At 38.2% G+C, this 13,691-nt stretch overlaps 1 protein-coding gene across 5 annotated transcripts; it reads left to right on the top strand.

Moving 5' to 3' along the window:
* Window positions 1-385: 385 nt before the first annotated feature.
* On the top strand, window positions 386-12,939 carry ncapg2 (non-SMC condensin II complex, subunit G2). Of its 5 annotated transcripts, none has more exons than XM_040127647.1 (27): window positions 386-483; window positions 709-821; window positions 1,606-1,785; window positions 2,148-2,262; window positions 2,382-2,539; window positions 2,781-2,915; window positions 3,037-3,131; window positions 3,210-3,366; window positions 3,469-3,561; window positions 3,646-3,771; window positions 3,852-4,031; window positions 4,348-4,500; window positions 5,313-5,535; window positions 5,746-5,843; window positions 6,987-7,157; window positions 7,261-7,331; window positions 7,484-7,637; window positions 7,796-7,969; window positions 8,176-8,292; window positions 8,969-9,115; window positions 10,548-10,647; window positions 10,856-11,055; window positions 11,312-11,446; window positions 11,657-11,760; window positions 11,955-12,055; window positions 12,199-12,298; window positions 12,419-12,939. In XM_040127647.1, the coding sequence occupies exons 2-27, from the start codon at window positions 744-746 to the stop codon at window positions 12,468-12,470; spliced, it is 3,417 nt and encodes a 1,138-aa protein (XP_039983581.1). In that variant the 5' UTR covers window positions 386-483; window positions 709-743; the 3' UTR covers window positions 12,471-12,939. The 5 variants fall into 5 exon arrangements, 4 of the variants coding, with proteins under 4 accessions (XP_039983581.1, XP_039983579.1, XP_039983580.1 ...); XM_040127645.1 differs by having other exon boundaries at window positions 7,484-7,664; XM_040127646.1 differs by having other exon boundaries at window positions 6,984-7,157.
* The last annotated feature ends 752 nt before the right edge of the window (window positions 12,940-13,691 follow it).

Raw genomic sequence — 13,691 nt, 5'->3', positions numbered from 1 at the left:
ACATTAACATTTGAAGGAAGGCTTATTTTTTATGGATGTTTGCTGCAGGGGTTGCATTAACTTCTTTTCACTTTAAAAACCAAACAGGTAATTTGCTGAAACCATTGCACGTTTGGTAGGTGTGGTGCTGAAGTGCAAAACGACGAGCAAAACGACGAATTCGACCTTGCAGCATAGTTTCCCGTGAGGATTTGGGTCTAATCTTTAAGAGAGAATTCTGACAAATAAATAAAAGTACTATTGAAGAGACTTCGGGCTCCGGTAAGGAAACCATAGTCTGTAACAGATGACATATAACATATGCATTGAATTGTCGCCATCAAGTGGCAGACGTAGAGAACTACAACTAAACGAGAGCGTCAGAAAACGACGCACAACGTCTTGACGCAGGGAGTCCACTTTATCCAAATTTGCGCGGGTTCAGTGTTGTTATGGGTGGCTGTCATTTGGTTGTTGCTTGCTCACGAGAATAGAAATAAAAAGGTAACAAATTAAGTTACTGTTAGATATTTTTATACTTTCATAATTAGAAGGCTTAATACTACCTGTAACAACGGACAGAATAGGGTTAACCTTCGCTAGTACACTTTAAACGCTAAAGACAAACGGCTTGCCATTATTTGTTTTGGTCTTACGGTAACGCTAGCCAGCTAGGTTAGCTAAAATAGTATAAATAATAGTTAACGTACCTTTGTTCTTTCACGGCAGGTTGACTGGAAATATTCACGTTGAAAACTGAAAATATGTCCAAGCGAGAGGCATTTTTAGAAGCCGCTTGTAAAGAAAATGTGGAGGACTTCCTTCATTTTATCCAGCTTCACGTAAGTAAATTCACATGAGACGATATCAAATCATGAAGTTTTCACCTCCTTCAGAAATCTTCTAAATGTGTATCGAGTTGCGCAGGGGGTTTATAAATTCTTTGCATTTTAGGAGCTTTTGCTTTAAAACTTACTACTTGAGAAATAAACTACAGGCACCTCTCAGTATAACTCTGTACAATTCAAGTGCAACACAAACTCCAGCTTCCAAAAGGACCATAAAGTTGAACCAATTCCTCCTTTTAGCATTTAACTTGCATGAAGGTGCGATTTTTATTTTGCAGGGCTGTTGTATTTGACTACGCCAATGTAAGCGTGTTCTGCATGAACTGGCAGCTAAATGCAGGTCTACTTAATGAAAATAAATAAATTAATTAATAAATTTAAAAAAAAATACAAATATTGTGAACTGTAGTACTCTAGAATCAAGTGTCAAACTCTGATTATGATATAAGTTGGGAATTTATTCTTAAATGCCATTACATCTGACACTTTCTGGAAATAATGTAGTCGCTATGTTCTTTGTTTAGTGTTTAATTTAGTTTATAAAATGTTAGGAGGAAAAAATAGGACTTATTCTGTATTTTTTGAAAATGTAAGAATTCTTTTGGTAATTTATTCAGTGACTGGCTGTCAAAGTGGAACTGACTTATTTTCTGTCAGTCATCTGCTATCCGGAATGAAAATGCAGAGTGATTGAATGATTTTGTAGATGTCAGAACTGATGTCTGTGCTTTGTGTCTCAAGTTGTTTCTGCCCCTGTCCTGTCTGTATCGTTGAGCAGAAGGACAAAGCGCACCCCTTCAATATGGAGGAGGTGGTGCAGGAGATGCCAAGTGACCAGAGGGAGGCTCTGTGGGGGAGACTGGCCTCGCTTCTTCAGGACATCCTGCAAGAGTTACCTCCTGAGCGCTGGGAGGAGGACAGAGAAGAGAGCATGGAAGTGGAGTCAGCTGAAGACCCTGTGAGTTTGCCAGTCAGCTCATGTACAGTTTTAGCGTAAGCTTTGAGGTGTTACACCTGCTTGCTCACCTGTTTCTCTTATTGCCATATTTATTTTTGAAATATATAGACTAAGAGTGTGCAAAGCACTCAAGTTGTTTTTTTCCCTCCCCTATCTCATCTATTTTAGATTTTTTTTTTTTGTGATTTTGATGTCATAGGATTTAATATCATACAAACTATGCACGAACCACAAACCACATAGTTTTACTTGCATATATAACTTCTACTTGCGTTTTTGTGAACTAACTATTATCTATTAAATATTATATCTATATTAACTATTAAACTAACTATTTTCAAACCTATATACTTTTCCTTCAGAAACATGTCATGGCTGTTGTGGACGGTGTGACACTAGTGGCTTTAGTGTCTCTAAAGGTTTTACAAGATGATGACAATTACAGTGTCCTTCTGGAAATTGCCCACAAACTTCATGGTGGGTGTTCTTGCTACTTTATCTCTCTCTGCAGTCTGCTGCTCAACATTTTAAAATGACAGCTATCTTTTTTGCTCTACATGAAATGTCTCTGGTTTCTCTTTGTGTCTCTCCCTCAGTTGTTCTTGTGTCACTGCCTGTGTCAGAGGCACCTCTGCAGCTCCATATCCACACACTGTGCGAGGCCTGGTGGAAGAAGGGTCTGAAAGAGAAAGAAAAGTTTGGTCGCACTGCTTTTCTCATCTCTTTGCAGAAGAGCTTCATTATGAAGAAACCGGTCAGTATATGACCGCAGTTATATGTCACATTAATCAGTATGGGGCCTTAAGGATATGTTTTTATCATTAAGCACTATTTTCTGATCTAGCAATAGGTGTTTTCCATGATATTACAAGAAATATTGTCTCATAAGTGTTCCACAAGCATCGTTTCAGCACTACTAGCTTAATAACGACTTGGAGATTAGGGACCTGATATCATTTATGTATAACGCTTTCTCATCTGGTGTCTATTGTCAGGGTGTTGAGATCCAAAGACTCTGGAGTCTCCATGATGTGCTTTTGAGTCTGGACTACACATCTGAAGACAACAAGCAGATAATCGATTTGTTGCTTCAATGTTTTCACCGTCATATTTACATTCGAAATGATGATGTGAGTAGAGTGATATTTAGCCACTGTGAGTGTTTGCATGAGTCATTGTTTCTGTTTTTTCCCATGATTGTTAAAGCTTTTTCTTTGAGCTGTTAGCCTGATGCTGTGTATGTTTTCACAGGGAAAGCGATTCCTGGTATTTCTTTTCAGCTGGAACGTCAACTTCATCTGGGTTATTCATGGCACCATCAAAAACCAGCTGGAGTTTTGTAGCAAGTAAGAATCTTACTTTACTCCATTTAACAGAAGTTCATTTTCTTTTCAATTTATTTCCCATTAACTTGTTTTGTTCAGGACTATGACTACTCATATTACGGAGATCTACTTCAGAGCATGGAATAAGGCTAGCGGGGACTTCTTGGAGCAGATTGAGAGCTTGTGCATTCAGGATTTTATACGGTGTTCCATTTTCCTTCATAGATCATCTCCTGTCCATGCCAAAGTCCGACAGGTAGACTTTTTGCCCAGTTGCTTTAAATATTTGTTCCAGTTTTTACAGCAATTATGTGCATAGTGTGTGATTAATCTCTGATCTCTTTGCTCTCCTTTGCAGATCATGCGCTACTTCCACGGAAGGAAGGGCTGTCACAAATTGGACAAGATGCTCTATAACCTCTACAAGCCCATTATCTGGAAGGCTTTAACTGTACGCATACAGACTTTGAAATGCGTTCATACTAGTATTTTAGTATTTAATTCTAGTCTAACGTGTCTCTGTTTATTTATTCAGGCTCCTAACTTTGAGGTACGTGCAAATGCCACTTTGCTTTTCGGTGAGGCCTTCCCAGTCCTTGACCCGGATGAGAACAATGAAAATATAGATGAGACCATTCAAAAGCAGTTGGACACAGCAATGGTGAGAACCATTCAGACCATTCAACCACTTTTTATCATGAGTTGGAGAAACTGAAACCGCCACCTGTCTATCATTGTCAGAGCCTCCTCGAAGACCCTCAACCCACCGTGCGCTCCAATGCCATTCTGGGAGTCTGTAAGATCCTGGCCAAGTGCTGGGAGCTTCTCCCTCCTACAATAATCACAGACATCCTGAAGAAGCTGGTGATGGAGCTGGTGGCTGACACCAGCTCTCCTGATGTCCGTTGTTCAGTCTTCAAGGTAGGAAATACAGTTTCTCTCTGTTCCAGATCGTACATTGTTCTGAAAAATGAAGGCACATGGAGACTCCTGGAGTTAAACTGTGACTATGAAATCCTATTTCAATTAAGATCTAAGATGTAGACATGTTTAACAAACTGGCAGTAATCAGTCAAGTTAACTAAGGAATTAAAGTAATCAAGAGTTCTCGTCCATATGTTTTGTGATGCCAAATTAAGGGAGATTATTGTCACTGCAGACAGAATTAGCACAAGTGGTGTTACTGGCAGTAAACAGGATATTTAATGACTTCTGTCTAATGTAATGCTTTCTCTAGTGTCTGACTATCGTCCTGGACAATGCTCTCAGCCATCCACTACTAGAAAAACTCCTGCCCACTCTAAAGTACAGCCTCCATGACAACTCGGAGAAAGTCCGCACAGCTTTCCTTGACATGCTCATCAAGGTCAAAGCGGTGCGTGCTGCCAAGGTAAAGCATGTGCAGGGTTTCTGTTTTCTTTATAAATTGTTTAAAAAGTCACCAAGCTCTTACTAGTGCTGATTTTGTCTTCTGTGATAATCAGAGTTTTCAAAATGTGTTTCTCTTGGCTTATTTAAATTATAGGGCCATTTAAGTTGCAAAGCAATCTTGCCTGACATTCAGTAGACTCCCAGTAGACTGGGAATTTAAATTTGTTTTCATTATTATAAAAAATTGATAAAATATTAAAGTATAACAAAAACAGTATTCATAAGCAATAATACATAACATTAAAATCATACAATAATGTATTGCAAGAAAAATGTATATCTAATATTAGCACTTAAAATAAAAAAGGTCAGAATATCTACTTATAAATGACATGAATAACCAAAGATGCTGGAAAGTAGGGATTCTCCACATGACAAAGGGAAACTGGATTCTGTTATTTAAGGTGGTGGAGAAATGTTATTAGAAACAAAAATGCTTGATCTGTCTCAGATGGCAGACGGAAATAAACTTCCATGTGCAGATTCAGCGAGGAGGTTGAAATAAATCAAATTGTTGGCAATTACCTCAAGTCATAAATTTGGCATGAATGGAATCTCTAGATGAGGAACATGTGAGCAAATGTGTTAATCAGTAAGTACGGTATTTCATTACCTATACTGAAGATATATTTAAATGCTTGGTGCAAATCGAGATGTAATTCAGCCAAATCACATTGAGACACAATTCAGATACAAAATGTCTGTTAATTCCATGTGTAAAAGACTGATTGTTTTTTCCCTTATTTTTTCTTCTTGTGTACCACTCTCCAGTTCTGGGACGTGTGCAACACGGACCACCTGCTGGCCCGCCTGGCTATTGATTCCCATTCAGTCTCCAAGCGTATTGTCGATCTGCTCTTTAAGTCCTTTTTCCCTGTCAACGAGTCAGAGAAGGAGTGGTGCTGTCGGTGCATCACCCTCATCCAGATGAATCCAATGGCTGCCAGGAAGTTCTATCAGTATACTTACAAACACGCAGCCCCAACTCAGATAAGTAAGTGCTGTGTGTAGTTTACTGAAACACCATTTGTTTTCCACAAACAGAATTTTTGAAACCCTTATTAAAGAGTAGCCAGAACTATAAATAGAATTATTTAACATTGCATTTTTAGAACAGATATTGTTATTCCAATGTGATGTCTGGTAGCCATCTATAATTTAATCACATATGCCCTCGTGGAAAAACGTATTTGTTCTTTTCCAGTAAAGCTGATGTTGGCCATTCGCCGTGTTCTGAACAGCTGTATCCAGACTGACTGTGACCTGACTGAAATTAATGACAGCAACAAGGAGAACAGCACAGTAAGAGATGCTGATGCTAACAGAGAAAAAAAAAAAAGACTAAAACTGCAGTATTCGATGTTAGTGTGTATGCTTAACAATCCACTTTAGGTACACCTATAAAATCAAAGGCAATCTAATACAACTCTGCCACAGATTCTACCTTTACAAAGAAAATAATGTACTGACACTTTCAGAGAGGAAAGTGTTAGTACATTAATACTCAGAGAAGTAGTAATTTAACTACATTTCAATATAATGCAGTCTAGAACAATATCACCACCATCTACAACCTAAATAATAAATATTGTTCAATTAACACCTCTCAGAAATTTTTCACAAGAACCGGCCATCATGAGCTTCATAAGGGTGGAACACATGGCTGAGCGGTTGTGTTGAGTACCTTGTTTATCCAATAAAGTGGCCGAAGAGTTCTATTTTTTTAATGTATTTTAATGTAGGGATGCAACTAAGTATTTTCATTTTTGATTAATGTGCAGATTATTTTCTCAATCAATTAATCCTCAAATTGCTTGTTTTATCAAATGAACACTTCAAAACCAGAATATATACAATTAACAATTATTTAAAAAAGAGAAATGCGGAAAATCCTCAAATTTAAAAGGTTTGAACCTGCAAATGCCTGGAATTTTTGATTTTATAAAAAAAAAACAAAAAAAAACAAAGATTAATCCATTATCAATATTGTTAATTTTCTGTCAATTAATGAATCCACTAATATCTTCAAACCTAACTTCATGTGTTTTATCATGCAGATCAAAAACTATGACAGTCCTAGCTGAAATTATTGGCACTCCTGAATTTTAAGTACAGAATTTAGAATATCTTCAGAAGTAAATGTAAATTAACCAATTTTGTATAATCTGAATATTTAATAAAATGTTCAAAGTTATTGAACAACAAAAATATGCTCTAATATATAGTGAAATAAAAAATACAAACATAAAATGAACACTTGACACTATTATTGGAACCCTTTTTGTTGAATTTTAAGTTTCTCGTCTCTTTTTCACAATGGAAAAAATAAGAGAGCTGTCTGAGAGCATCAGAAGTGCTGTATTATCAAAAACATAATGATTCCAATTATGTTTATACTGTGTGTCTGAGTTTATTGAAATCCAGTCTAAATTTTGATCTCAGCAGGCTGGACCTGTTAATTTGGGGAAAGACATCGCTGTTGTGTCCAGTCTGCTGGAGATTGTGGTCATCCTGTGGAGAAGTGTCGAGAAGGCTCTGAAACAAAATGAAGAGGCCCAGAATTACACTTTTGCCAAGTTTGGAAATGTCATGTCCAAGTATTTCCAGGCCTTTGAGGTACATCAGCTGTAGTGTGTGGTATTATTTGTATTTTCAGTTATTATCAGTTATTCTTCCGTGAAATAGTATTACAGTAAGACTTTCTTGATTTGTTTTTCAGGATGAGCGATGTACCGTTCCTCTCATACAACTGGCCTCATTTCTGCCCCCAGCTGCAGTTCCAACATTCAGGTGAGCATTAAAGCATCTTCTGCCTGTCTCTCTGTCTCAGTCTCATTTGACTTTTCACATTTTATTTGATGTTTTACATCCATTCTTCTTTCCGCTTTTATTGATGTCGTCTTGTCTAACCTGTCACCCTCACCTTCCTTTCTCATTCCCAGCTGTGGTGTTCTGTCCAGGCTGAGAAAGATGGAACCAGGAGCTGTGCCAACACAGTACGGCCAGCTGTTGGACTGCATCTGTAGCTGGGGCCAGGCTGCTGACATCCTCGAGCTCATCACTAACTGGCTCACTGAAGCTCTGCCCAAGCAAGGGGTCAGTCTACAGACAGAAAGGGACAGGGTGGGCTAAACTTGTATGATATGCTTGATTAATTTGTAGGATTTCTCAGATTTTCATGAAAAGACAGACAGGTTTAGTCCAGAATCATCCCTTGTTACTTTATGTGAAAGTCATCTTCCTCTCAACTGTAGGAAAACGCTACCGCTAATCGAAAGGTGCGTATCCAGGAGAAGGTGGATGCCAAACCAGACCTGGCACTGGTTTATCTGGATTACCTGTTCAGCCACACATCAACACAAGAGAAAGTCCTGGCACTTTGTCAGAGACCACTGAAGCAGCTTCAAAGAGTTCTAGGAAAATGGAAGGTATTTTGGATATCATTCAATATTATTACATCTCAACAGACCTTTTGTTTCCTATATATACCCTTTCACTCCATGTATTCTGCTTGAATACTTTTGCCTATGACTTCAGCATCCATACATACTGTGCATGTTGTTTGTTAAATAGTTCCACTGTGATTACTGTGTTTCCTCAGATATATAATCTAATGTGGTATTTGTATCAACAGTCAGTGCTGTATACTCACCTCAGCTCCACCACAGAAGATCCTAAAAGTCCCAATTTGGAGACTGCGCTGAAAGCCTTCATGTTCCATGGCCGTCTCAGTGCACATCTGCAACATAAAGTGCGTTTCTTATTTTGCATGCATTATGTTTCTCCTTTATTCTTCTTTCTCATTGCACTTTTTAGTTTATTTACCAGGGCATGCCTGCTGTTTTCTAGTGACACTTGGCTTTATATTTATACATTCAGTGGTGCTTACATGTGTGAGCTGCTTAGACAAATAAAACAGTCTTTGTCACCGGAACAGGTGAATTGTTAAATTTTCTTACCTGGATGGTCCAGTTTTTTGAGCTAGTTCCCCTTTGGGATATTTTGTTTTGTGTTTCTAAATATAAATTGTTATCCTTCTTAAATTAGGGATGTGCCGATCAGAAAGGCCAGATCGACACCGATACTAACTCTATAAAGCAGATTGAGTATTGGCCACGATGTGACTGGTCCACATTAAATGTAGTTTCTTTTTTAATGTCATTTAGCCACAGTGGGCTGTCGACTCAGGCATCTAGTGCAACACCAATCCTTGGCCTCATGTTACCTTACATAAAAATGATTTGCATGGTATACAGATTTTAAATTTGAGAGAAAAGAGAGAAATGATTTTGGATCAGTATTGGCAGATACCCTGAATTGAGGTATTGGAATCTGTGTACCAGGCAGGAAAAAGTTGGGTCAGTGCATCCCTATCCTGAATTACTAAAGACAGTTAAAGAAAATCAAATCTGTTGCTTCTTTCCTAGGCCTCACAGGGTCGTGACTACCTGCTTTCCCTGGAGCATATGGCAGCTTGGGTTACTGAAAGGGTGTTGCCCTTCCTGGCCAAATGTGCCACTGAAGATGGGCAGGATTCAGAGAAGTCGCAGCCACTGGCTGCACAGATAACTGAGGTGAGCTCTACCATTTCTTAGGTAAACAAATAGCTTTGAAGAGCCACCTTACATGCAAAGCTCTCCAGTGTTCAGCAGCAGATATTAAACGGGAAAGCATCCAAAAAGAGTTGATTGAGCCCAAACAAATATGTGTTGGCATATTCTAAGTCTCTATTGAGTCTTGCAGACTACAGTTAGTGAAGTTAAAATGACAGTAAACACCAGCATTTCATTCGGGCAAACAGGGAAAATGTGTGTGGTTTCCATTAAGGGAGATGGCACAGGTTTCTCTATTGCAGCACATTTGCTGTGATTAAGGCTCAGAAGATGTGCATATTTTTGTAAATGAATCTTACCCTTTGTAGTTGTATATGACAGTGTGTTTTGTTTTGTGAGCAAATAACTTAAGGTTTGATCATTAAACGTCTTTCACGACACGATCAGAACAACACTTAAACAATCATCTTAATATCTATGAACTCTCCGTGTAAGATGCTTTCTGGTGCTTGTTGATACATAACATAATACAAACATATTAGTGAAACTACACTGAGGTGAGGTTTGTGAGGGAAGTGGAGGATATAAATGGATGGATGGTTGTGAGTGGCATGTTGGAGTGCATCTGTATTTCCTAAAATACTTTTGCGGTAAGATCATCTATGTGCATCGTAAAGTCATTCCAAGCAAGATCATTTCTCTTCAGGCAAATCCAGGCTTTTAGCAAATTAAATCATATCTTCTTATTCATAAATTGCCAGTTTAGATTTTTGTCTTACCCATTTAATCCCCAATACATAGCTTGTACCAATGCTATATATGAAAATACAGAGTTATGTTATTATCCAGAACATTAAGCTCTGTGGAGCCTTTTTGGCTCCTGCTTTCAGGACTTGCAGTTCTGCATGGTAAATTTTGACTCAACATAGATTGTTCTGTTCCAGTCCACAAACACTGTACTCTACATGCCTCCTCCTGCTCATACTGCCATACTAAAATGGGTTTATTTCCATATTTGTGCCATTATTCTCAGCCTGTCACCACAAGGCTGCTCTCATCGTGTGTGTGTGTGTGTGTGTGTGTGTGTGTGTGTGTGTGTGTGTGTGTGTGTGTGTGTGTGTGTGTGTGTGTGTGTGTGTGTGTGTGTGTGTGTGTGTGTGTGTGTGTGTGTGTGTGTGTGTGTGTGTGTGTGTGTGTGTGTGTGTGTGTGTGCTTCAGTGCTTCAGTGCTTCAGTGCTTCAGTGCTTCAGTGCCCTTCTTATTCATATAATGGTGGGGGATCGTAGGCAGCTTCTACAGGCCACCAGCCTCTAGGAGAAATTACCATTATACAAAAATGTATCTCTCCTAAGACTAGATGTCATTTCTATTTGTTGTTAATTTGCACAAGTGTCTCTCTTTGTGAGTGTGAAACGTTTTTCTTCATCATCATGATGATGATGCATTTTACCAGAGCTTCCTGATATTGTGCCGGGATGTTTTGCTTGTGGGTTTGGGTGACGAAACGTTCAAGAGTCAAATCCTCCACCTGTGCTCGCTCATCCTCCTTTCAGGTGAGTGTTTCAAATATCTGTTGACGTCATCTATAAAACAAGGAGGCTTGTATGCTGCATTTATAGGAGAAAATGCAATTTAATATGGCAAAAAAGACCCTGATTTCTAACAGAAGCTAGAGTTCATTTTACTAAAAATAGTCCTATTGCATCATGTTTCTTTACCTGATTAAACCCTCATAGAAAGTGTTTTCCTTTGTGTTTTCAGAGGCAGGCTACCTCTGTGTTCCTGCACTGCTGCCAATTTTGAAGGAGGTAGCAGACAGTTATGCACCAGACAATGAACAGGCTCAGGAAAATCAGGAGGGTGCAACCACTGTCATTCTGGGTGTAGTGGCCAACATCTTCCAGAAGATTATAGAGCTCTTAGCTCGCCGCCTTAGGAAGGAGCCAGAGGAGGGAAAAAAGGCACGCAGAGATTTGTTGTGATATTTTTGCATTTTTGTATTTATTAGGTGTACTGATTATTTATTTCTTCGATAGCCTCTACACTGGATGTTTTCATAGTAGTTGTCAATACAACAGGAACATGTTTGGTTTGTTATTTAAAGTGCGTCTACTAAAAATCACTCCCAATAATCGCCAATCAGTCTTTGCAGGTATCAACTTTCCAGCACTGTACAACTTTAAAGCAATTTCCTGTGTCTTTCTGCCCTGACTGTAGCTGTGTCAGTTGGCTATGCCTGGTCTGACAGACTTCCTCCAAGTGGCACAAACCTGGGACAGAACACCTCTCAGCGGGGTCTTTTCTACTGTTTTTGCTGTTATCATCGTGGAAAAGAGACATTTGCTCCAGAAGGTATGAGATGGCAGAGCACTGTAGCAATGAAAAGATGTTGTCTTTTACCAGCCTCTCAGATGTCCTGAAACTGATATGGGCTTGACTTACTGAGTGTATTCTTAAACAATTGAAGTAAGGGATTGGTTTATCAGGACACTTAAATGGTAACTCTGGATTGGATTGAAATATTAGTGTGTTTTGTCAGCTGCTGTGGTCATATTTTTAAAGATTACCCATCCTGACGAGGTGATCACCCCAGAGTCAGTGGAGGACATGCCTCCTCTGTCCCACATCCTCCTGTCTGTCATCCTCAAGTCACCGTCTGTTAGCAGGTAAATATTCTCAATCCCTTTTCTCTAACTTGGACCGAAAATTTACCAGACCTGTCACCTAACTGAACGTACAGATTAACTTTATTCTTCTGTACAGTTTAACACATTTACTTTTGCTTTATGAATTCAAGACCTGAGCATAATTAACATTCAAGAATTTAAAAGTTTTGATTGTTGACGTGGGCTTCTTTCAGGGCATTTTTGACGGAGGTCAGCTCATCTCTGGAGTCTGAGGCCATCAGCAGTCTGAATGAACTGGCTGCCGTTCTGCACGTCTTGGCTGTCGTCAAACACAGTGTGTATTCATCATGAGAAAATGAGTTTAATCAGGTTTTAATCATGACTAGGATAACTAACATATTCATATCAGGTATTTTTTCTTTCTGCTGAAAAAGAGGTATTACAGTCTGTTAGAAGTCATACGTTTTTATTCCATAGCGGGACAATCTAAAGTGGCCTTGAAGAGTGCAGCCACATCGGTCCAGCAGCAGCTTCACAAATATTTAGTCACATCTGAAGACAGCAGAGACATCCAGGGGTAAGTAGATGGAAATCAGATGGTTCCGGTGTTTTCTTTAGGTAATCTGTTGATAAATAAATAAATTGATTTTTGGTGTTTGAGCTGTAATGACTGAGAGTTTTATTCCTTTCCCAACAGGGTTATTTTTGAATCTTCTGTGAAGACCTTGAATGAAATTCTGGATTTATAAGTTCTCTTCTTTAAAAAAAAAAAAAAGTGCCTATGTTATATATCTGCTTTGCTGTTAGCCTTATGGCTTTACGGTTGCTGTCAGACAAAAATGATGCAATAAATATTTCAACTTCACTGACCGGGATTATAAAACAAATGGTTTGGATTGAAATCTAAAGCTGCGAACAAGTGCTGGTGTGATACCATATTTTTCCAGATTGGCTCCACGTCTCCATGTTTATGTATGTCTTGATGGCACACATTACTCAAGTCTTGTTTCAGTTGTGCATCGATTTTAAAAAAAAATATTAACAGATATTGATGAACTACGCCAGACCACAAGAATAACATATAGTCTCTTAGCTTTCACTCTCCACAGCTCTCTGCTCCATTTATATATTTTTTAAAAACGATTTCATATAAAATACATGTTTGTTTTTTTTCCATGTTTCAGTATCTGTGTTTATATATCTGCTCATCTGTCAACATTGTAGGTTGTAGTGTTCTACTAATAAGAATAAAACAAACTGTATCAATCAACTTTAACTTGATGCTTATTCCTTTCTCATGTGTTTTTTTTGTGTTTTTTTTTTTTTTGTTTGGTTTTTTTGGGCCTGTACAGCAGTTTGCCAAGTAATAACCAAGTAAAAACAAGCAATAAATCATCCTGCAAGTTGACATTATTTCACTGGCCTGGGGCACAGAAATTACTGAACATGTTAATTCTTCATTTCTGCCCTAAAATCAAACTTTTTGATGATTGCTATTCTCCCTTTAAATACTCCTTTTTTGGGTGTTTCCTTTCTGTGAAACCTTTTACTTAAAATGCAACCTAGCTCAAAATTTTTACAGTACAGTGCTTCAGTAAATGTACTTATTTACATTCTACCACTGCATTTAATGTATTTTTTTTTATCCCTAATATTCCTATAATGTAGTTTTATGCTGTGGTATGCTCTGTGTCCTTCATAAATCTAAATTGGTGATACTACATTAGCAGTCAAAACTTTTTAAATACCCCCATTTTTGCAGTTTATATTGAAATTTTAGCAGCTGGAGTCCAGTTAGTAACCTTAAATGGTACAAAGGTAAGCGGTAAACTGCCCAATGTTTTAAAAAAAATAGACGGAAACTCCTCTTCCGGGGACTAAGAAATTTGTTAACTTACAGTTTTCCCGAGGCAATAAAAGTAAATTAAGACTTGAAGGTTTTCTTCAGTTTTTTTCATGTTCCTTTCATG

Source organism: Xiphias gladius, chromosome 5 (assembly GCF_016859285.1).
Source record: "Xiphias gladius isolate SHS-SW01 ecotype Sanya breed wild chromosome 5, ASM1685928v1, whole genome shotgun sequence".
Lineage (NCBI taxonomy): Eukaryota > Metazoa > Chordata > Actinopteri > Istiophoriformes > Xiphiidae > Xiphias > Xiphias gladius.
This window is presented reverse-complemented; position numbering and strand designations above follow the sequence as displayed.